The following is a 26160-nucleotide window of genomic DNA, read 5'->3' on the forward strand; positions in this document are numbered from 1 at the left end:
AAGTGGACACTTGAGGTGTGGAATACAAATATAATCATTTTCCAAAAGACAGGCTCCCACCCTGAAGGCAGAAATGCTGAGAATAAATCTTATATCTGGATGTTCAGAGTTCTGGCTATGGGGAATTGAGACAGAGGGCCTTGAAAGTGCATACAAAGTTGGAAATTGTACCCCTTCTCTGAAAGAGTATGAAAGACGTGGAAGCGGGAATGGCTTTGAAGAAGAAGGATTCCCAGGGATTTGGGGGGGTAAAAGGGACGAAGGAAAAAAGTAGTAGAAATCAAAGGTTCTACAGTATCAAATGACTATCGCAACTTCAGAAGACATTAGCCTCTCCTGCAGCCCCAACTAATGAAGGAATCTGCACTTCACCATACCAGCAGAAGAGGGCACTCCTGAGCTAAGAAAGAAAAAAGCCACCAAACATCTTTTTCTACATACAACTGTTAATTGCTGGCCTAGGAAAATATAAGATGTTCCAAAATTAACAAAAAATAAAAGACAACACACATACTAAAGCTATTTTAATATAAAACAAAAAAAGCAAAACATTTCAGATGATGAAAAGTATTCCTAAAAATACCACAAAGGAAAAATTATAACAAAAAAATGCCAATCTAAATGAAATATCCATAAACAATCATTTGCAGGTGCGAAAAAATATCTCAAATATATTTAAAACTTCAAAATAAAAATGAACATAAAAACAGGAAGATGTGAAATGAGAGTTGACTGTACTCGGGAACAAAATTGAAGAAAAATAAAAAAATCACCTCTGAAATAAACAAATTAGATGACATCCAAGAAAGAACAGCTTAGGCTGAGAATACAATAAGGAATACATGCAAAAGTTAAAAGTGACAAAACAATGAAAATGAAACAGAGAAGTAAAAAGGATCTGCAAGAAAGTGACCGGGAAGACAGGAAAAAAGTGTAAGTAAAACGATGAGCATTAATGAAAGTATTAGTACAAAGATAACAAAAAGAACAAAACTGTAAATACAACATCTAAAATATGTATTTTATTTATATTTAACATGTGATATTAAATATTAAGATAGATAACATATAAAAACATACAGAAAACATAAAAAAATACAATATATAATACACAGTAAATATTACTTAAAATAATATGTAATAATATCAATAAATAAAAATGGACTTAACTGATCTATTAAATAAAAAACAATTTCAGACTGGCTCATGTAGCAAAACCCAATTGCTGCTAAACAAACACAACTGTTAAATAAACAGACCCATTTAAAACAAACTAATTCATAAAAGCTAGACCAGGTAAATGCAAGTAAATTTTTAAAATCCAGATATTCCATAAGGGAGACTTTAAGCTTAAAAATATTAAATAAGACAGAGAGTTTACTTCATAATGGTAAAGGATACAATTCACAGTGAAGAAATAATGGCTATGAATACATATTCACCAAATAATGCAGTAACTTCCTTAATAAAGCATAAATTACAGAAAATACAAGGAGAAACAGACAGAAGTACCATAATACTAGGGGACTTTAATACTTCACTTTCATTCAAAAACAAATCAAAAGAACGGAAAAAAAAGTAAATATATACAACCTAAATAATATAATCAATAAGGTAAACATTACTGACACATACCAAAAAGAAAATATCTTCCTCTCAAGTGTACATAAAATATTCAATGAATTTGACCATCTATAAGAGCACCACAAAACCTCTAAGTTCCGTAAAGTAAAATAAATACCACATTCACTGATTACAAATCAACACCAAAAAATTAATTAAAAACAAAAAACAAAATATCCTTTAATGGAAAAGTTAAAACCTTCTATTAAACAAGTCTCTGGAAAAGAGGATAAACATTTCAGAATTTCTAAAGAATTATCATAATAAAAACACTACATTAAAGAAACTATGGAATACAATATAAGCAGTGATCAGAAGAAAATTCATACCCTTAAATACTTACAAGAATAAAATGAAAATAAATTCCCAACAAAGAAAGTTAGAAAGAAACACAATAAATAAACCTAAGGAAAGTAGAAAAACAAAAATAACAGCAGACATTAATGAGGTGCAAAAGAGAAGATAAATATACTGAAAACTCAAAACACTGGTTCTTGAAAAAGTAAGCAGTAATATAGACAAAGCAATAGCCAACTTAGTTAAGAAGGGAAAAAGGAGAAAGCATACAAATACAAAACAAGAAATGATAAATTTATCATTGAAGATTTATTTAAAAATCGTAAGATAGTAGTTTACAAATATCTATGCAAGTAAACTAGAAAACCTAGATGAAATAAATTTTTTAGGATTATATATAATCTTTAAATATATTCTGTGAAAAAGGATTAAGTATGAGAAATGCTCCACAGTAAATAAGCTTCTTTGATTCACATGTTATATCAGCATATTAAAGGTTCTAAGATGTCCTGTGAACCTGCTTAACTTTATATTTAACCCACTAAGATCTAGTGTTATGTTGACTCAGTTATAAAGGAAATTACTATACTTTAGAATACACTTTAGAAAATGCTACTGAAAATCCAATCTGGTCAAAATTGTAAAAGTTGAAATAGCTTTTTTGTTGGTCACAAATTGTCTTTCTGTATGTAGCAATAGTACCACCTTCTGGAAATCTAGGGATAGCACTGCCATATTTTTCAGAATTTAAGAGTAGTCATCTGTTTGTTACAGCATCATTTGACAAATAAGCTAAGACTTTGTACTTTTACATTCCCTTATATTAAAACAAGACAACACACAAAACAAATAAAAAGTATTGTCCTTATGCCATCATTGATATGTAGTTCTTAGAACCATACAGGAACTAAACCATTAACAGACGTGTTGGTATGGTATATTTTTCTATTAAAAATATATCGGAAAATAAAATTATGGGACTGACCTCAATAAGTGTGTAAAATGAGGAACAAACTATTTTACCTGTAACTCTTGAATTTTCCTTAAATAAGATGCAGAAAAGCAGTAAAAGTAGAAAATAAAACATGACTTCCAATCTACTCTGGTATAAAACGGATAGTGCTATTTATGACAAACAGAAAAATTAAATATTCCTTTGCCAAATTTCTATTTTAATTAAAATTTCTACATTTTTGTGAAAAAATAAAGAGCCTTATAGTCCCCTCAATTATTTTATCATATCTATTTACTGATAGATTTCTATGTGCCTTCCTAAATATATGGGGCTTTTTACATTAAGTTTTTCTTGTGAGACCAAAAATAAGAATTAATTTTGGTAATGGTGTTGTTCTGTGCATCAAAACTTATTTATTGAACAAACTCTTTTAGAGCACTTTTTTGTATCAGTCATTCTCCTAAGTGTGTTAAAATATGAATTTATTTAAAGCTTTTAAGAAACCTGTGAGGTAGGTATTATTAGTTATCTTCATTTTATAATTAGGGAAATTCAGGCACACAGAAAATGAGAAACATGCCCAAGATCACACAGTAATTAAGATCTGAACCCAGACTAATCTGGTTTTAGGGTCCATGTACTTAATGACTTAGCTATGCTGCCTCTAACAATTTATTATACAGATGTGTAAAAGAAAAAGCAGCTAGAAAATTTTAAATATAGGAAGTGTAATTTGTTGAGACTGTAACAAGGGCCAGTCCTCATGTTACGCAAACTTGCTTAGGACTTATACCAAGGGTCACAGAATACGAAGGCACACATAATCCATCAAAAAAAAAAAAAAAGTGAAAAACTGTCACACTATATAGTAAAAATGAAATCATGATGAAAGTCATGAGGAAAATGAGACTACATGAAAACTTTTCACAATATGTAACAAATACTCAATAATTAAATAAATATGATTCAGCTACTGTGTGCAGATACAATGCTACAAATTTTTTTTCCTTGTAAACAACAGAAATTTGTTTCTCACAGTTCTGGAGGTTGGAAAGTACAAGATCAAGGTGTCAGCAAATTCGGTGTCTGACAAGGGCCCACTTTCTGGTTCATAGTTCATTTCTCACTGTGTCTTTACATGGAGGAAGGGACAAGGGAGCTCTCTGGGGTCTATTTTATAAGGACACTAATCCCATTCCTGACGGCTATATCCTCCTAACAACCTCCCAGTACCATCACATTAGGGATCAGGTTTCAATACATAAATTTTGGGGGTCATAAACATTCAGTCTATAGCATTCTGCCCCTGTCCCCCAGAAATTCATTCTTTTTGCTTACAAATTCCTTCATTTAATCACAATAGCCCCCAGAGTCTTAACTCATTCCAGCAGCAATTCAAAAATGTAAAATCCTGAAGCTAAAGCTAAATAATACTGTATGTCAACTATAATTTAATATACAGTCACAGGATATGGAGTACAGCACAGACTAGTCAATGGAATTATAACAGATTTATACGATGTCAGAGGGGCAATAGATTGGGGGATGGGAATTATCACTTTGTGAGGGGTGAAATATGTACTACATTGTTTTGTACACCTGAAACTAAAAAAAATTAAAAAAATAAAAACAGTTCTGGAAATCTGTTGCACAGCAATGTGAATATGTTACTGAACTGTACACTTAAAAATGGCTAAGATGGCAAATTTTATGTGTTTTTAACACAATTAAAAAATATTTTTTAAAAAGTGTCAAGTCCAAAATCTCATCTAAATATCATCTAAATCAGATGTGGGTAAGACTCAAGGTATGATTCATTCTGAGGCCAATTTCTTTCCAGTTGTGAATCTGAGAAGTTCTGTTTCTTTTCTGCTTACCACTTCCATCTTTAAGTTTTTCTCTCTTCTTGACTTTTACTATAAGCAGTCAGGAAGAGCTAAGCGGCACCTTCAACACTTTGCTTAGAAATATCTTCAGCTAAAGATCCAATTTCATCACTCACCAGTACTACCTTCCACAAAACCTTAGAACACAAACAATTCAGCCAAGCCCTTTGCAAGTTCATAACAAGGACGGCTGTTCTTCCAGTTTCCAGTAACATGTTCCTCATTTCTACCTGGAACCTCTTCATAATGGCTTTTACGGGCCATATTTCTTCCATCATTCTCCTCAAGATTACCTTGGTATTTTCTAAGAAGTTTGTGGCTTTCTCTACAATTCTCCTTTCTGAGCTCTCATCAGAATTAAGGAGGCATTCCTGGCAATTTAGGCTTTTTCTATCATGTACCTCAAAACTCTTCTAGTCTCAACCCATTACCTGGTTCCAACGGCTCCACATTTTTAGCTGTTTGTTATAGCAGCATCCCACGTTAACAATTTTATCTTAGTCCGTTCCGGTTGCTATAACAAAAATACCAGAGACTGGGTGCCTTACAATCAACAAACATTTCTCACTGTCCTGGAGGCTGGAGGGAAGTCCAAGATCAAGGCATCAGCAAATTTTGTGTCTCTCTTCCTGGTTCACAGACATTTCACTGTGTGCTCACATGGCCTAAGGCGCTACAAATGTTTTAATAAATGAACATTGTGATTTAGTAGATCATAAGGTGTTTAAAATACAATGTAAAATCCACTAGAGTTTTGCTTTCAGATAGTACATAGAAAGTCACAAAAGATTGTTAACTGCAACAAGAAAACACAGGATAAAATGAAAATTATACTTTAAGCCATTGAAGAATAGTAGGTACAAAGACTAAATAAACTAAATTCCAAAGAGAAACAGGTGTTTTTTGGTGATCAAAGAGCTATGCTGCTGTATGGGACAAATTGCCTATGCTGGGTATCTACGGGTGGAAGAGCAGGCCTATCACAGGAAGAGGTTTTGCTGGGATGAGAAAAATACCACTGACGTTTTCAATGACAATATGACTGGTATAATAGATTGTAAACAAAAGAACTCCAAATGTGAAAATGAATTGTTGAGCCCAACAATTCTCCCCCACAGGAATTTTGGCAAGAGACAAAGAGGACAAATCTGAAAATCAGAAAATTGTCTCATTGTTTATTAGGTGCTTCAGTTTCAGGGCCATGCTGGAGTCACACTTAGAGATGAAAGGAAACTGAGTACATAGGCAACTCAAACCCTTTCCAGATTATAATATCAATAAAATCAGCTCCTTGGTGGTGGCACAGATTATAGTATCAATAAAATCATTCCCTTGGTGGGAATTAGTATAAAGGAAATGAGAGATATAATCTGATTTGAAAAGGTAAATTAAATAAAGATATGGCTCAGCTCTAACTCACCCTGGCTGACTGATAAAAAAGGATGGATTAACCTGCATGAAAAACAAAAGATACACAAAAAAGTATTATCTAGTTTACAGTCTACTATTCTCTTAAAGAAAAATTCCCTGCATATGTATTTTTTAATTGAGACATATGAATAGGAAAAATGTAGCCCCAAATCAAGAGAAAAATAGTCAACAGAGGTGTGCTCACAGATAACCTAGAAGTAGAAAATGATTTTTAAAATAATTATTTAATATGTTAAAGAATGTAGTGGAAAAGATAGAATGACTGAAGAGACAATTTTAGCAGAAAAAGGAAAGTGCTAAAAGAGATCGAAATGAAATTTTAGAACAAAAAGATGACTAAAATTTTCATGGATGGATATAAGAGACTAGACAGAATAGGAAAAAAAGAACAGTAAATTCAAAGACAGGTCAAAAAAAATAATTAAACTGAAAAATGAAGAGAAAAAAATAAAATTAAAAACAACATCATCAGAGACCTGTGGGACAATATCAAATGATCTAATATATACGCAACTGCAGTTCCAGAAGCTATGGAGAGAAATAATTGGGCAGAGGAAATATTTAAAGATACTGGCTAAACTTTTTCCAAAATTGATGAAAGACAGTCAACGAAAGATCCATGAGGTTTAGTTCTTTACTTTAGTTCAAAACTTAAAAAAAAAAGCAAAAAACAATAACAACAAAAATCACACCTAGACACATCAAAGTCAAACTGATGGAAATTAAAAATAAAGAAAAAAATTTAAAGCAGCCAGGGAAGCATGACACACTCAATTTAGGGAACAAAAATAGCAATGATGGCTGACACTGTCAGCAATAATGCAAGCCAAAGGTAATGGAATTATATCTTCAAAGTGCTGAAAAGAAAAAAAAAGTCAACCTAAGATTCTATTTCCATATGTATATTATAATCCCTAGAGCCACCACTGAAACAATAATGCAAAGAGATAGACAAAATGCCAGAATGTTCTTGGTTTTGGGAAAGGCTCAACAATTTCCTACTGGACTAACTCTTCAAAGGACGTAATTAAAAAAGGCAGCTACCTTACACCACTGAATAGTGAAGAGAAGCAGGCAAATTCTGGTGGGAAGCATGCATTCAAAGGAGGGAAGTTCTACAGAGTAATTTCCCATTATTTTTTAACTTGTAGTTTGGGGGTAGGCATTGTGGGTACACATCGTAGCATGGGGATCTGGTAAAATAATCACAGCCTTTCTGGCCTTGGGAATGAGAAGTACTGACACAAGGCAATTGCAGCCACTAGGGAGAAAAAGGGAATCTTAGAAAAGAAAAAGCCAGGAAGGGAATCCCCAAATTCTGTCTGCATCTTTGGCTGAACCTTTTGTGCAAAAACAACTCAAGCCACTCACTTAAAGAAAAAAGATACGAACTGAGATTAGACCTGTTGCCCAAGGAACAGAGTTTGCAATTTATGTTTAACCATGTTAATTGTTTAAACAAAAGAAGTATCACTCACTGGGGAAAAAAGCAGAATTCAGAGTTTCTATAACTTAGCATTCATATTTTCCAGGATACAAAATTCTGCTACAAAGAAAAATGAGAATGACAATCATTCCCTTAGTAAAAGAAAACCAACTAAAACCCTTCCAGATTTTGGAATTAGCAAACAAGGATTTTTTTTTAGAGCAGGAATTACAACCATTCTCAGTGATATAAAGGAACATATGCTCTCAGTGAAAAAAGGAAATCTAAGAAGAAACATAGAACAAAAAGAACCAGAAGGAAACTGTAGAACCAATACAATATCTAAACTGAAAATTCATGGGATTGGTTTAACAGGAAAAGAGAGATGAAATAGAAAACAGTTTAGGAACTTGAAGACTTATCAACTGAAATGGTCCCAACTAAAGAATAGAAAGAAACACGATTGAAAAAAATGAACAAAGCCCCAGGGACAGGTTAAATAATAACAAATGGTGTAACACTTGTATTATACAATAGAGACTCAAGGGGAAAAAGAGAAGAGAATAGGAAGAAAATATATTTGACAAAATTATGAGCCAAAATTTCCCAAACTTGGTGAATGACATAAATTTCTGAATAACCCCCAGGCTGGACGAATATAAAGGTGGCCTGACTAGGGACACTGTAGTGAAACTATTAAAAACCAAGACAAAGGGTAAACTTGAAAACAGGAAAAAAATAGACAAATTACATACAAGGAAATAAAGATGCAATTAGTGAATGATTTAGAAATTAGAGGCTAAAAGAGAACAAAAGAACATCTTGAAAGAACTGAAAGAATAAAACTGTCAACCCAGGATTTTATATATCTACTGTCATTTTTTTCTTTTAATTTCTTTATAATATACATGACTGTATCAGCAAAAACAGGAATATTGTCTTCTGGAATTTATAACATTTATAGTTGTAACACATTTAACAGCAGTAACAAAAAAAGTGGTGAAAAGAATAATTGGACCTACATAATTGAAACATTTCTACATATTACAAAAATTGGTACAATATTAAGAAAATTTTGAAAAGTTAAGAATATGTTGCAATCACTACAGCAACCTCTAAAAATGCAAAAAAAACTAATAGAAAAATTTACACGGATTTTAAAAAATATTAAAATAATCCAAAATAGACAGGAAAGAAGGAATGGAGAACCAAATGGTGAAAAAGGGAAAAATAAAAAAAACACACAATAAAATGGTAGATCTTAACCCAATCATATCAATAATCACATTAAGTGGTCTAAACATTCTAATTAAAATGTAGGTATTGCCAGAAGAGAAAAAAACAAGATTTATTATACTCTACTTACAAAAGATACACTTACAATACAGATTCAAGTTGACTATGAATAGAAAAGATGTACCAATATATATATATATATATATATATATATATATATATATATATATATATTTATAGCTGAAGTGGTTATATTACTATTAGAGAATGGATTTCAAGACAATGAGTATAATCAGCAAAAAGAAGGACATTTCACAATTATAAGAGGGCCAATTCATTGGGAAAATAAAACAATCATATTTATGTGGTACTAAGAGCATACTGCAAATGAAGAAACATTAAAAAAAAAAAATCCACTAACACGCAATTAACAGCAAGGCTCTCTGGGATTTTAACTAAGACTCACTCTAGTTTCCCTCCTTCAACTCAGCAAGATGGAAACTCCAATCTAGACTACAGCAACCCAGGAAACAGGATTGCTTCGCCACGACTTCCTGGGAGGAGCAAGATGTCAGTGCTTCTCATCCTGCCCCCAACTACAAGTTGCTGAAGCTACATTCTGGGTAAGTGTACCTGGGATGTGGGGGCTCCCTTCTTTGGAACAGCACCCACTCATGGGATGAAGGCTATTATCTTGGGGGCAGCACCATAAAACATACTATTTTTATTATAATCTTAAAATTCCGCATTTCCAATGAGATAGGAGGGCTGTAATGTTTCCTCTGCCAAGTGCAAGCACTTTGTGAGGGGGAGGTCATAGGACCTTGTGAATCTCTGGAATGTTTTCTCTGTGAGTATGAAATAAAATTTGGTTTTAGTACCTTATGAGCTTTCAAAATTACTTGAAAATATCAAGAACTTCCAGGAAAAATTATTTTCACTGAATTAGTATTAAATATGATATAAAGTTAATTTCTACTGTTTCAGAAAAAAACAGAAATTGTATGGCCATAATATTAAATGCCATTCCAGAATATTCTAGTCTTTAAGCAATATATTTATTAAAAATAGATAAAAATTTCTTGTCTGATAACCATTTAAGGACCCTTGAAAAGAACCTATAGAAAGCTTAGCAAATTTGCTATTCCCCACTAGGGCTATCTTTGAACTGAGAAGAACAGAAGCCACAAAGAATGAGAGCCACAAACTTGTTTTGTATAGACTTTAATATTTAAAAAAAAAAGACAGAAAATATAAAAATTATCAAAAAAATCTTAAAGGGTTCATTTTGGGGCTAAATGCTAGCACTGCAACTTTTTTTCTTGTATTGATTTAAGGTAAAAAGCAAAAATCATGTTAAAAACACAGCAGCTACAGCTATCCAATATAAAGCCTACCTGCAAAAAGGCAGGACAAAATGAGCTGATTGAGCAAATATCCACATCATCACGACCTTTGTAACAAGTGTCATATGGTTTCAGTTCCCAAGGTCTAAAATGATCATCTTGCATGCTTGGATTGTACTTCTTCAAGAATCCACTGAATGCCATTCAAAAAACCAGTTAGAGTTTCAGCCTCTGTATCCTGGACCTATGAGCAGATAAGAGAGACCATTATCGGTAGGAAACTAAGTCCAAACTCTTATGAGGGACATTTCTGTAGACACTAAAAAAGCAAAAACAAAAACAAACAAACAAACAAAAACACTAAAAAAATCCCAGTAAACTTTGGATGAGTCACTCAAGTTTTGTCTTGTAGAGAACTTAAATAAAAAATACGATCTCTTATGTCATAATTATTACCAATATGAAGCTTATTACTTATCTTGGAACATGGGAAGATCACCATTTCCATAACTTGTTTGTATGTATAAGGCAAAAAAAATTCCTCCAAAAAGATCAACTTTGAAAAGGAAAACAGTTTTGAATGAATCCAGGTAGTCAGCGGATAAATATGATGCCTTATAAATATAAATATGATGATAAAAATGTGTCTTTAAGTCTGCCCCTCCTCCTAGGGTAAGCTAAAACTCCCACCACTCAGGAAGGCACACCTTTATTAGTAGCTTTCAAGCTGTGTTCCAAAGAGTCTCCAGGGCTTCATGGAATGGAGAGGGGAAAGAAGGAAGAAAATTCTCTAATTTTTTCAGCAAAAGTATTTCCAACATTAATTTTTCTTTATTATACCTAGGGACTTTCGTGTAAGGTTTCATTTGATGAAAAGATTCCATGTTAAAAGAAAATTTGGAGAGCAAGAAACTATAAGGTGGAATCTGTATTTTTGATGGCCCTTAACGCATAATACATAAATGCTGGAAAAAACCATGACAGTGGCATCTAAAATAAACAATCCCCAATTACTATCTCACTATATCCATGACAGGAGAGGCAAATGATCCGCTGTGACGTAAAAGATCAGAGAGGGAGCAAATGATCAGCTGAGACTTACTGACACCAATCAAATATCTCACACCAATTAAGCTATGAAAACTGACTTCAGAATGCTATTTCATTAAAGAGGGTAAGGAGGAAAGAATAAAATCAAATAAAAAGTAGAGTGAAATATAAAATAAGATTTTTCTCACTAGAGATGAAAGGATCTTACCATCCATGGTTGGTTTAGATGATTCAGATGCAGCTCATGGGCCAAATAAAAACAAGGCATTCTTTTTACACTTGCTTGAGAAATACAGGATAAAACCAGCATTGGTCTTTCTGAAGATCCAAAAGCTGGATCTGTCATTGCCATAATACGAGAAATTTCATCTTGCCATTGATGTCCTAAGGAATATAGTCAAAACTCTCAATTTGCATTACTTGCAATGATTTTTAAAATAATAAAATTAAAAATTAGCAAAATAAGGAAACCAAAAAATTACGTAACAAACTATCTCTATTGCTTTGTTCATTTGCTGATCTGTTATAAAATTACATTATGTAGCCTTACGAGGGTAGAAATTTAGGTGAAATCAGAGGGGGAAAAAAATCACGGTACCATTCAGATGTCTCTATAGTTTAAAAGCAAAAATACTTCAATGTATTTTCCTCTCAAATTCTGTAGCTATCACTACCCTTTACTTCAAAGATTTTAATTTCAAAAATTTAAACATATAATTGGGTGTAGCTTTTTTTCTGCAAACTGACAATCTTCGCCTTTCATGGGAGTGTGTAAATCACTGACATTTTGTGGTATGCAGAATTCTAAAATGATCCCCAATGACTTACACTCTTAAATAATCTCTTCCCCTTGAGTGTGGGGGCAGTCTGCAAATAGGATGGAATATCATTGCCGTGATTAGGCTGTATTAAAAGACACAGTTGACTTTAAGAAATGGATATTGTCTTAGTGAACCTGACCTAATCAAGTGAGCCCTTAAAAGGAATGAGGTTCTTCCTCCCTTGTGAGAGATTCTCCACTGGATTTGAAGACAGACGGAGTCACATGACAAGGAATGAAGATGGCCTCTAGAAGCTGAGAGCAGCCCCCAGCTAATAACCAGCAAGGAAACAGGGACCTCCGTCCTACAACATTAAGGAACTGAATTCAGCCAAAAAATAACTGAGAGAGCTAGGAAGCATATTTCCACCAGAGCCTCCAGAAAGGGATGCAACCATCGGATACTATAATTTCAGCCTGTAAGATCCTAAGCTGAGAACCAGGCCATGCCATGATTAGACTTCTGACACAAAGAACTGTGAGCTAATAAATAGGTGGTTTAAGTCACTAGGTTGGCGATGATCTGTTATATGCTAACAGAAAAACAAACATTTAATGTAATTATCAACACAGTACATTTAAATCTACCATAGACCTCTTGGATTTTGACTTGTTCCTCTGTTCTTTATTCTTTTTTCTCTTTTCTCCTGCCTTCTTACAGACTAAAGTTTTTAATGATTCCATTTTATCTTCACTACTGGCTTACTTAGTTATACCTCTGTTACACTTTTTTTTAGTGGTTGCTCAAGGATTTACATTTTAAACTTATACCAGCCTATCTTTAAGTAGTATTACATAACATCATATATAGAAGAAGCTTGTAATAGTATATTTCCATTTCTTCCCTTTCATGCTGTGTATTGTTATCATGTTTTACTTAAAAATATCATCTGCCCACAATACATTGGTAGGTACTATTTTCCTTCATATAATTATATTATTAAACTAAAATTAGAGAAAAAAGCTTTGATATATAGCTATTTGTTTCCATCCCAGAGTTCATTTCTTTTTGTAGATGCAATTTTCCAACTCGTATTGCATTGTCTTGCCTGAAGAGCTTACTTTTAATACTTCTTCCAGCACACATCTGCTGATAATGAATTTTCTCAGGTTTTATTTGCCTTCATTTTTAATAGATTTCCTTAATGGATATAAGATTTTCACCTCTTTGCAATATTACAAAGATTTCCCTTCATTGCCTTCTAGCTTACAGCAATTCTGTCAAGTCTCTGTCCTTATCTTTGTCCCTCTATATGGATATTTCCTTTCACTTCGGCTATCTTTTAGATATTCTCTTTGTCTTTGGTTTTCATCAGTTTCGCTATGATATATCTAGATGTGTTTTTTATTTATCAGGTTTGGCATTCTCTGAGCATCTTGGATCTGTGGCTTATTGTCTTTTAGTAATTTCAAAATAATTTTGGCCATTATGTGTTCAAATTTTCTTTTTCCCTATTCTTACTCCCTTAGTTTGGGACTCCAATTATATACAAAAGTTAGACCAGGGGTTGGCATACTACATTCTGTAGATCTGTTTCTATAAATAAAAGTTTTTGGAAAACACCCATGCTCATTAATTTACAAATGGTCTATGGCTACTCTTGTGCTATATAACAGCAGAACTGAGTAACTCTGAGAGATCACATGGCTCATATGTCTAAAATATTTACTACCTGGCCCTTCAAGAAAAAGTTTGCTGATCTGAGTTAGATCACTTGATAGGTTCTCCCAGCTCTTTGAGACTCTGTTCCCCACTCCTACTCTTTTTCTTCTTTGTGTTTTAATTTGTATAATTTCAACTTATCTATCTTCAAGTACACTGAAGGTTTCCTTTGTTGATAAGTCCACTGAAGGAACTGTTCACCTGCTATTATATTTTTCATATTGAGCATTTCCCTTTTACTCTTTCATAGCTTCTCTCTGCTGAAAATCCCTATCTGTTCACACATATTGTCCACCTTTTTCACTAGATTCTTTAATATTATTCATAGTTATTTTAATGTTCCTTTCTGAGAGTGCCAACATCCAGGTGATCTCTGGGTCTGGTTCCATTGATGGCTTTATCTCTTGACAATGGTCATTTCATTTTGATTTTTTTGTCTCTACTATCTGGATAATTAAAACAATGGTAAAATTTTTCAGTTATCTGCATGAATTATTTGAATACGGCTAGAAGCAGTCAAAACAGCAATAAAAAGTGCAGAAGCATACAACAAAAAAAATTCTATGTAGTTATAGTATCTATTTTTGGTATGCATCAGAATTCTGCAGGTGCTTGTTTAAAAAAAACAGATGCCCAAGAAACAATCCAAATCTATGAGTCATAATCCACGAGGGTAGGAATCAGGCAGCTGTGTGTTTAACAAGCTCCGCAGGTGATCATAATGCACATCAAGGTTTAAGAACCCACTATTAACAGGAATGGTCATAGAATCACATTGATAAAATTAACCAGTATATTCTTAAGAAGCCACAGTAAAGCCTAAAAACACATTCTCATTTGCTTTGCAAAGAAAGTACTTTTAAAAAGAAAATAAGATAATGCTTACTTTTATGAGCTTCAGCATTTGCAACATAGATGAACCCATCAACAACTTCGCACACCTTCCGGATTTGTGGAATTACACTGTACTGGGTTCCTAGTTGATCATCCCCTTCATTCTGTAGACTGAACATCTTGTTAACTGCACTTGTTTGCTCTTCTCTTGCTCTATCTCTTTCCTTTCTACAAGAAAAATATAAATGTAAAAGATAAGCAGACACCTAACAGGCTACATCCTTCAAAAATATTCCAGTGCTGATGTCTCAGGTAAGCCACCAAGTAGGTAGCCTTACCTGGTAGTTGAATATAATATAAGGATGTTGAATTTATGTTGATTGCTCAATTGAAAATTGACTCCTGATCCAATACCTAAAGGAGAAAATTACATTTATCAAAACAAGTCATTAATAAAGACAGCAAAAAATCAAACTGAAAAAAAAAAGTACCCAGTGTAAGCAAGAAGAGCAAACAAAAAATTCTAACAAGTTACATATAGTTTTAGAATGAAATGTTCATGTTGGAAAAAAGATGCTGTTTGCAATTTCCATTCACATTAGTAATAAAAATATCAAGAACAAAAAACTGCTAAGCTTATAACATTCATTTCCCTATCGTCATCACTATCATCATTAACTTTATTATCATATCCATAGCAGCTGTGTCATAACAGCTATTACTATTTATCCTCAGGACTAAGACTCATTTTCATGTTTCTCATTAGTTTTACACTACATGTATACAATCAATGAAATGACTTTTTCACCCCTCTGAAAAAGTGGTTTTAAATTAGTGGGGAGTCACCAAATGGCAATTTAGAAAATTGAGGAAATATGGCCAATTTTTGGAATTAGACTTGGGTTAGAATCTTGAATTTGTCACATATAGCGATGGTTTTTTTTTTTTTTCCTTAGGTTTTCTTGGGGAAGAGGAACAGGATTTTATTGGGGAACAGTGTGTACTTCCAGGACTTTTTTCCAAGTCAAGTTGTCCTTTCAATCTTAGTTGTGGAGGGTGCCGTTCAGCTTCAAGATGTTGTCCTTTCAGTCTTAGTTGTGAACGGTGCAGCTCAGCTCCAGGTCCAGTTGCCGGGGGCGCTGCCCACCATCCCTTGCGGGAGTCGAACCGGCAACCTTGTGGGAGTTGAACTGGCAACCTTGTGGTTGAGAGGATGTGCTCCAACCAACTGAGCCATCCGGGAGCTCAGCGGCAGCTCAGGTCAAGGAGCCGTGTTCAATCTTAGTTGCAGGGGCACTGCCCACCATCTCTTGCAGGACTCAAGGAATCGAACTGGCAACCTTGTGGTTCAGAGCCCACTGGCCCATATGGGAATCGAACCGGCAGCCTTCGGAGTTAGGAGCACAGAGCTCTAACCGCCTGAGACACCGAGCCGGCCCCTAGCCATGTTTTTGTAAGCCTCAGTTTTGTCATCAAAATATAGAAATAATACAAACTTCTTAGAATTTTTGTAAGCATTAAAAGAGATTACATATGTAAAAGTCCTATTAGAGTGACGGGTAAATAACAAGTGCTAAATAGTACTAGTTTCTTATTACTTTGTATCAGAATCATTCGACATTGTTAGTTGTCCTTCTTCCTAAACCTCTTCCTTCGTTTGGATGTGTTAACATTCAGGGGCTGATTCTCCTCTTGCCTCTCAGGAAGATCCTTCTCTTCTTCCATGGCTCTACTTCTCTTGGATACATAAATGTCCTCTTAGATCGCTCCATTTCTCTCCATCCTCACTCCCATCTTTTAGTCATTACCTCTCACCTAGACTCCTGCAATCACTTCAAACCAGTTTCTACATCCACTTTTGCCCCCTGCTACCATTCTTCTGACAGCAGTTGGAGAGTCATTAAAAATGCCTATCTAATTATGTCTCTTCCTCTCAAAGCCACTGCTCTTCAGATAAACAAAACGTTAATATAATCCGCCCCTACTTGCCTCATTAGGACAACTCTATCTTTCATATCCTAGTCCCTGCATTATCATCAATACAGTTATCCAAGTAAGCCATGCCATCTTATGTCACCATTCCAGGCAACAATATACCGAGATTTTGGTGGCTGGTACTGCAAGCAGATCAGACCAAGTGACTGACTCCTCTAACCACAAGGTCTGGTGTACAACTACCCCCCCACACACACACACACTTCCCCCAAAGAGATCACAGAAACAAATTCTACCATGATCTTTGTTTTCATTGGTTTGATTTCCAGAGATTACCCTCTCAACACATCTAACCTCAGCCCAGTATGCTCGTCATGCTGTTCTGTACCATCTTGCCAATGACCCATCCCTCTGTTCCTCCCTGATCTTGCAGGGTTTGAGGCATAATTAGATTGACATTTTCAAACAATTACTGCAGCTACTGTTTGGAGAATGAAATTGCCATTTCATAATCAGCAAATTTCCCCATATCCCGAATCTCGTCTTGAAGCGTTCCTTCCATCTCATGGCCTTACCTGAAATCGGCCTGCCCCTGAGTACTGCTTCTCTTGCAGTTGACTTTCAAGTAGCAAGGTTGCTCATTCTCTCACATCTCAAGGCTCTCTTTACTCCCCAGTAGTATGTCTTAACCATTATTCACCAATTCCATCTCTTTGAGACAAACACACCATTCAGCTATAGTACCATCTCCACTTCCTTGACCTTGTGATTTATAAATCTCTCTTTGATACTCTCTTCCTCCCAACAGTCACCAAAGATTTCAGTCCCTGGTTCACAATCTTCCTCTCCATTCTCAGAAACTTCCAAGTCCATAAGGACTCAATGATTCCTAAATCTTGATTTCTAGCCCAGATCTTGCTCTTGAAATCTGGATGCACAAAGTAATCCAAAGTCATTTGTTCATTCATATTTTCAAATATATATGGAGTGCCTACTGTGTGCATGGCACCTCAGATACAGCTAAGAATAAAGCTGACAAGATTCCTGCCCTAAGAGACTTTCCATTCAAATGGATTGCTTACAGCAGGCAGCTGTACTTATATCTCTCGGCATTAACAAAGTCAACATATTCCAAAGAATGGCTGTCATTCTCCCTATACAGATTCCTCAAAAGCTTCTCTTTCTCTTCCTGTGTTTCCTTATCCTAGGGAATGGCACTATTATCCAATATGAAAACCACACCACAAACCTGGAATTACCCTCATTACTGCTAATTCTATATCCCTCATATTTTTGTCACAATATCATAGTGGTTTCTTAATGGCTCTACATGTCTTTACAAACCCTTCTAATCAATTTCCTACTAAAGCACCAGAGTGATCTTTCTAAAATGCAATCTGACCATCTCACTCCTCAGCTTAAAATCTTTCAACAGCTTCCAAAGGCATAAGCATGGTATACAAGTGCCTTCTCACCTGGCCCCACTATAGACACACAAAGCTACTTCTCACCTAGCCCCACTATGGACACACAAAGCTACTTCTCACCTAGCCCCACTATAGACACACAAAGCTACTTCAAATGTGTCATGCACACTGAACTTTGTGCTTTTAGAAATGTATTAGGTTGGTGCAAAAGTTACTGCAGTTTTTGCAATTATTTTTAACCTTTTAAACTGCAATTACTTTTGCACCAACCTAATAGTTCTGTGCCTAGAATACTTTTACCCTTTTTGTTTCATTGCCTACTCCTTCTCATCCTAATGACTCATGTGAGGCATCTTCTTCAATGTGGAGTCTTCTCTGACGCTTATCTTTTTACCCAGTAGCTGATTATGTTATATTCGAATCACCTATACACTTGTCTCTGCCCTCACCTAGAGCAAGTATCTTCAGGGCAGACAAAGACTTTTGATGTGGCTTGTTTTAAATCCCTGCATCTTAGCATCTAATAGGTGCTCTAAATAAATTAATAAGTGTAAGCCAGATTATACTGTTATTTATATTTATTATACATCCTGCTTAGCAACTAACTACATGGTTGCTACTGGTTTCTTTCCATAGAAAGAAGGGGAAGGTAATAATTTAGCTTTTTTGAAATTTCAATGTATAGTATATGAAAGTACTTTGCACGTAATTGATACTGAATGGTTTTCGCTGTTAACATTCTTTTAAAATATGGTACATACTGTACATATACAACATTTTGGCAACATACAATTTACTTTCACAAAATCTTATATTCTGGATTACACAGACTTGAGGAAATAAGAGGAAGCTTACCTCTTATAAAAAGTAAATTAATTATTTCAGTCCATTGGGAACTGGGGGGGCTCCCACTCACCAAATCATTGAATTTCATAACATGAAAAAGTTAATTAAAATGACTTACTTTCTATTTAACATTAGTGTCAAACTCCAAGTGTTGAATTATTATGTACTGTAGATTAATATAAAAATTACCATCAATCTGCCTCTGAGGCAAGCCAGCTGTTGGGCAAAGTTCCTCAGAAGACATCAAACTCAACACCAAAGATGTATTCAGTTCTTCCAAACCTGGTCCAAACATAGCAAATCGTGGTTCATTCTGAATGATCAACGAGTGTAAAAATGAGGTGACAGCTCCATACATAGGACGGCTAGATTTCGACGATCTTCTGGTATATGGACAGCACATTTTATAGCTGTATAAAATTGTCGCAATTAGAAAATTAACACAGAAAAAACTTACTAAGCCAGTTATTCACTCAACTATAATTTATTGAGAATTTGCTAGACACACCGGCTACAATAACTATACAGTTCTAATCCTCATGGAAGGCAGTGGAGGACAGACCCCATTATAACATGTATGCCAAGTGCCGTGACAGGAAAAACTTTCCTTTAGATTCTCTCATGGAACACTGGGTCTAGCACTTGTTTTAATGGTTGAAATCCACTACAAGAGCAGTGATTCTCAATCTGGGGAGATTTTGCTTCCCCTATCTGCCCCACCCAGGAAATTTTTGGCAATGTCTGGAGACATCACAACAGGGGGGTTGTGGGGCGGTACTATGGGTATCTAGCAGGGAGAGGCCGGGAATGATGCATCCTACATTGCACATGACAGTTCCCATAACATCTGGTCCAAAATGTCAATAGCGCCAAGATTGAGGAACATTGCACTAAAGATAAACTACACAGGTAATTGGCACAAATGTCCCTAGCAGTTAAAAAAAAGAAATAACTAAGGGGACCGATACAACCAAATTTCTTAGGTACTTCCTATTAACAGCCTCAAATGTAACACTTCAGTAAGTGTTAAGTATGCAGGGAGGCTCAAATAGTCCTTACAGATAACCTAGCAAATTAAGAATCATGTAAAAGAAACAACTCAGTTCTTTTCAATAGCTACAAATTTCTAAACTAGCAATTCCACATGTTACTAAAAATTACAACAAAATTACCCAAGTCAAAATAAAACCTGAAGTCCTTTAACTAAATCAACAAGGTTAAGACAATTACTAACTTAACAATATAATCATCTTTATTTAGGAATCCTGTAACTCAAAAATTAAGTAAAAAAAAAAAAACAATTTTGAAGCTAGGTAGATCTGCCCAAGCCTCACCACTTTAATTATATAAGCCACTTATAGTCTGAACTTCAGTTTTTTTCAATTGCATTATATACGCAATAACAATCAACCCAGCGTTGTAAGGATGAGAAATAATTTTTAAGCTCACAAAGGTAGTTACTACAATTATTACTATCCCCGGGGAAAATGTGGTTCCACAGCATCTGATACACTTGATGCTATGGTTGGTTGTGGGAGAATAAAGAGGTAATGACCACCAAGTGAGAGTACCATAGCACTTGTTGAAATTATATGTAACAATACATAATGTGCTTTTTAATCAAGCAGTCTCACAAGACTTGATATAATGCCTTCTGGAGTAGAATAAGGAAATATCCTGAATAACTTAAATAAAATATGTAGAAAAATCCTGTGTGTAGCTACTAAATCTAGCACAGCAAAACAATTCTTAACTAACGCATAAATATTCTTTTCATTGTATTTACAATGCCTTAAATGTGGGGCTTTCAATAAAGCAGGTTATATCCAGATCCAAAGACGTTAGATTTTTAAGATAGCATGATGAGGTTCTGATCTGAATAGCCCCTATGAGCTATATGACCTTAGGCAAACCCATAACCACTCTGAACCTCAATTCCATATGCACAACACATGGATAATACCTCCGTATTAGGCAAGGATTAAATAAATGTACATAAAGCAACCCTCATAGAATCTAGTTGCTCAATAACATTAATTATCTCACCTACATGATATCTGAAGATGTTAGTGCTTTGGGTAGTAACAAAAATCTCATTTCCCAGAAGCTTGAGAATGATTTTCTTTCCTGCCAAAGAACTGCTCTCTGATCTCTGGCCATTCCTTTTCTGGATACGGAAAAGTATTTACTATTTAACAAAATGACAAGTGTTCTAAGGATAATGAAATTTTTAAGAAGAGTTTCACTTCTTGCCATATGAACTATCTATATTATTCAAATACTCTAGTCAGGCATCACAGAGAAATAACAAAATGTGAAAGTTGAAAGGGTTCCATGAAGGAAGTAATTTAACTTAACCCCCAATTTTTACAAAAGGACACTTAAACCCAAAATCTATGAAACAAATTAGTACCCTGTTTCCCCGAAAATAAGACCTAGCTGGACAATCAGCTCTAATGCGTCTTTTGGAACAAAAATTAATGTAAGACCCGGTATTATATTATATTATATAAAGCCCGGTCTTATTTTACTATTTTACTATACTATATTTTATTATTTTACTGTAAAATAGTAAAATAAGACCCGGTCTTATATCAATTTTTGCTCCAAAAGATGCATTAGAGCTGATTGTCCGGCTAGGTCTTATTTTTGGGGAAACACAGTAGCAGTACTACTGCCTTGCAATACAGCCAAATTAAATATCTTCTCTTTAAATTCACAAAACTATATACTTACGCTGCCATGTAGTCAAACAATGTACCGTCAGTGACCTCAGATACAGGCTTTTTTAAGATTTCTAGATCAGGAAGAGACTTCCAGTCAACAGAAGACCAAGAAGGAAGGTCCCGCAACAGAAAATATCTCCACAGAATTGGATCTCGTACAGTTTCATTCCAATAATGACTTGTACTTCCCAACTGACACAGATCATGAGGTGAAAGAAATGACAAAATATGCAGCTGTACATCAATCTGAAACAGAGGAAAGCAAGTAGATAAAAGGGATGACTAATTTGGAAATTAATCTTTGCACATTTTTTGACAATTACAAAAAATTACATTACACTAGGGAAATCAAAGGTCAACTGAACAGTCTGTCTTGTTATTCAAATCTATCATGACAAATTACAAAATTAAAGAAGAATTATTAGATAACCAAAAACCAACTTAACAGTATTTTTAATAATTAAATATATCATTCTGAAGTTATTTTCCTACCATCAAGAGAGAGTCATAACTGAACACTTAATTTCTGAAACACTGAAAAACATTCCTGAAAAACCAACCAATGTTCTGGTGTTTTTCAAGCAAAATAATGAGCTCATTTTCTTCTCATGGATGTTTTTCCACACCATTTGAGTAAATTACTTAAGGAAATAATTTATTCTTCAACATAAAATCTTTATCCAGCAGATAAACTTGTGATTTTATCATTAAAGAATAAATCTGTCATCTGAGTTCCTCTATAAAATCTATTAATCTCCAAAGAGTTCTGCAAAGGGGAGAACCTTGGAGGCATTCCAAGCCTGCAGTTTTCAATTTCTGAAGGACGTCAGAGGGAGGTATCAATAGTCCAGGTGAGATACATAATTTTAATAATTTCTAAGAATTTCTCCTCTCTCCATTTTCCGATCTACCTGAGAAGTTTCACAATAAAGGATGTGTATGATTCTTGTGGCCTGTTGTAACTTGAGGCATTTGTAACTTAGTCATTTATTTTCAAATGAGTGGAAATTCTGTTACTTGAAGTACATGCTAAGGTAACAGCTTCAATATCCTCTGAGTGTTTTTCGTTACTGCCCTGTGTTTCGGTACACTGAGCTTTGGATAAAGGATGCTGAGAACACGGGATGCTTTCCCCAAGCTAACCAGAAAGTCTGGAATGGTCTCCGTATCTTCTTAACCTGACGTTCAGGGTGTCCTAGTCCCAACACCTGTTTTGGGGGTTGAAAACCTGAGGGCTCGATACCAGGGAGCCCCCTAAAGGTGAGTTTCGCTGCCACCTTCGGCCCGGTGCAGAGCTCCGGACACAACGCCAGGGCGTTTCTGGTCAACTGTTGCTCCCAGGTAACGACACTGCCCGGAAGGGCTGCAGGGAAGAGGTCGGACACCGACCGGGGCGCTGGGAGGTCCCCAGGCCCCTAGAGGTCGCCCGAGCGAGAACCCCACCCAGCCCGGCCGCTTGGTTCTCCGCGGCGGGCGGCCAACGCTTACCGGCAACCGCGTCAGGGTATTGGCCTCCACATCCACTTCCTCATCCGCCTCCTCACGGGGGACGCTCGGCGCCGTCCGCTCCTTGCCCACCGACTGCCAGAAACTCCTCCAGCCGCTGAGGATCGCCGCCTCCAAGCGACCCCAGTCGCTGTGATGGGGCTGAGGGGAGACGCCTCCGCTGCGCGGCTCGCTTCCCGCCATGGCTGCCGGCGCCGCGCGTGAATCACCGCAGGTTCACACCGACGTGTCCGCCTCCGGGGCCCGCCCGCCGCCCGCTTCTCCAGCTGGTCAGCTTCTTCCAGCGGGTCCGCCTCCAGAGCCCGGAAAGGAACGAAGGAGCCGTGGCGCAGCTGGGCGTGGCTGCGATCCACGCTGGAAGCTCTCGCCGGCGATCACTGCCCCTTCACTTCAGACTTTAACCTCTGCCACCTAACTTCACCCCTCGCTATAAAAGTCTCTTGCTCCTTTATAACGTCGTTTCTTCACCCAAGATTTCCCCCGTCTGGGTCCCGTTTCCACTTTGCCTGGACCTAGGCAACTCAACTCCTACGTGTTTAATAGATGGGCCTTTTATTATCATTGGTATAATAACCAATTACTTCTCAGCACAGCCATACTAGAATAGGTATGGGTTTTTGCTTTGTTTTTTTGAATGGTGGTTTTCCAATTTACCATTTGTTTTCTTGAGGATTAACAAAAATTGAGACCAGAAAGGCGATCGGAAGCTCCACCGTAAAGGACCTTATGCCAAAATGAGTCTAGTTCCACTATATTTATAAAAATAATAAGTACGTTTTAAAAATTGCTGAACATATGTATTGTAAGTGTGAAATTCAGGGAATCTATAACGCAGTTAGACTTAGCTAGTTTGCAGTGACTCACCGCATAGCTTGCTATCTAGCCACCTGTAATTAGACTTAGTTTGTTTGCAGTTTGATTCATCCTGATAATCGTGTTTTCTTTGTTTCTCCCCTCACCGATTAAGTGAAGAACTCTGTTTGTTCCCTTTCTCAAGTAAACCCGTACCTCGTTAATTAACAACATCCTAACCTGGGAAAAAGCAATTTCTTAATCCTCAGGCACCTAGACACTGGAATCAAATTTACAACTTCTTGCAGTTTTTACTTGTGATGCATTAAAGTCCCAGGCCTCCATGGCCGAGTCCAAGTCCAGAGTCCGGAGATAACATCATCTTCAAACAAACCAGACCCCAAGAAGGATGTCAGTCCTCAACTTGCCTAACCAACTCCGCCCTTCCTATACAAGAAAAAGCTAACCTGAAGTTAGATGCAGCTGTCCACTCTCAGACTCTGGGCTCTGCCCAGGCAACCCCACACCCCTCCAGTGTTTCTCTCCTTACTACCTGAGGCAGCCGTCATCTTTGGACACTGCCATGGGCATTTCTCTCTGCCCTAACTTTAATAAAACCTTTCTTTACTCTCCCACTTTATAGTCAGTGAATGCTTGCACCTTTTGCGAATGACCAGGGGTTAATTCCATGCCAGGACATTTTGGTGATCTCATAAAAGGGTACCAAAATATGCTATGGTGTTTCCCCAAAAATAAGACCTAGCTGGACAATGAGCTCTATTGCGTCTTTTGGAGCAAAAATTAATATAAGACCCGGTCTTATTTTTGTATAAGACCGGGTCTTATATAAGACTGGGTATAATATAATGTAATACCGGGTCTTACATTAATTTTTGCTCCAAAAGACGCATTATAGCTGATTGTCCGGCTAGGTCTTATTTTCGGGGAAACACGGTATGTAGCATAAGAAACTAGATACGGTATTGTTGAAATCCCACTAGTGAGATTTTATCTCTTAAAACTTGTCCATTTTACTCCCTTTATCTAGCCTTACTTTAAAAGGGCTTTAAGAAACTATACCATACCCCACCTTATCTATTATATTGAAACGGTATGGTCTCTATTGGTAGGAAGGACACAAATACTTATGTGTCAGTCATTTTCAAATAGATTACCTCATTTACTCTAATCCCAGAACACTGTTCAAGAACCAGATCTCTGCTCCTTAAAGGAACACTTCAATCTGATGTTATAAATAGCATATAATTTAAAGTCTTTAGGATTATTCAATAAAGAACAAGACAGCATTATCTGTTATACCATCCAATAAGAAAAATAACCCAGTGGTTTTAAAAGTTCCAGTCCTAAGAATGGACATAGTAATAGTTACATAGAATCTCTGCAACATCATCTGGTTTCGGCTCATTGTCAATCAGTAACTGCTTACAATATCCAGGACATGTAAGTTTCCATTCTTTGCGAAGATAATTCAAATATGGAAATTCTAAATTTTCCAATCAACTGCTGTCCACCATTGTTTTATCATCTCAATTGTCAAAATATTCTCTCACATGTAACCCAAATCACTGGTTAAAAATTAATTCCATTTTTTATAGTCTTCATAATATAAGACTGGATCAGCGACTTCATAAACTTAACATCCTTAAGGATCATGATAGGCTATAGGGAACATATACATAAATTGTGTGTATATATACAAATATTTAAATACATACATAACCTATTTAACATAATATATATTCACCTCTACTTCTCTCCATATCTGTTATATCTGGGGATCTAAATGCGAAATAACAAAATCCAGTAAAGCCCAATAACTGAAGTTCTGTGAGATCTGAATTTGAAGTTTCATTATTTGTCTTGCATGCTACTGCCAGAAACCAATAACCAATGCAATTGCACGCTTAGTTCTGAGAGGCTATCCGGAGAAGAAAAAGAACCATGAAATGATTTAACCATTTGGCATTTCTCCTCCCTCTGTAAGAGCAAGAAAGAACTAGCACAAGAAAAAAATACCAGTTCAAGTATGAAGTAGTGAAATGATTCTTGGGTCTCTTACAAAGAAATGCATTTGTAAATGAATGGGTTAGAATTCTCATTATGGCAAATTTTGATTATACATAGGAAAGTGCATAATAAAACCCCAAGTAACCACTAGAAAAGAGTCAACAGTTAGCAACTTGGTCAATCTTGCTCCATCACTATCTCCACCTAATACACACATCCCCAAATCTGGATTATTATTTTTAAGCAAATCCCACACATATCTTTTCGTCCCAGTATGTCTTTAAAAAATAAGGTAACTTTTAAGAAACATAAGCACTGTGTCATTTATCAAAC

The 26160-nt window shown here is 35.8% G+C and overlaps 1 protein-coding gene across 1 annotated transcript; it reads right to left on the minus strand.

The window, feature by feature from the left end:
• Positions 1 to 10062: 10062 nt before the first annotated feature.
• FBXO4 (F-box protein 4) lies at positions 10063 to 23300 on the minus strand. Its single transcript, XM_019748539.2, has 7 exons — positions 22990 to 23300; positions 21512 to 21747; positions 18965 to 19185; positions 14906 to 14981; positions 14620 to 14795; positions 11459 to 11634; positions 10063 to 10444 (listed from the first exon to the last, which is right to left on the minus strand). Exons 1-7 carry the CDS (start codon positions 23188 to 23190, stop codon positions 10355 to 10357), a joined length of 1176 nt encoding a protein of 391 aa, XP_019604098.1. The 5' UTR covers positions 23191 to 23300; the 3' UTR covers positions 10063 to 10354.
• Positions 23301 to 26160: the final 2860 nt, after the last annotated feature.

The sequence above is a fragment of the Rhinolophus sinicus genome, linkage group LG03 (assembly GCF_036562045.2).
Source record: "Rhinolophus sinicus isolate RSC01 linkage group LG03, ASM3656204v1, whole genome shotgun sequence".
Taxonomy (NCBI): Eukaryota; Metazoa; Chordata; class Mammalia; order Chiroptera; family Rhinolophidae; genus Rhinolophus; species Rhinolophus sinicus.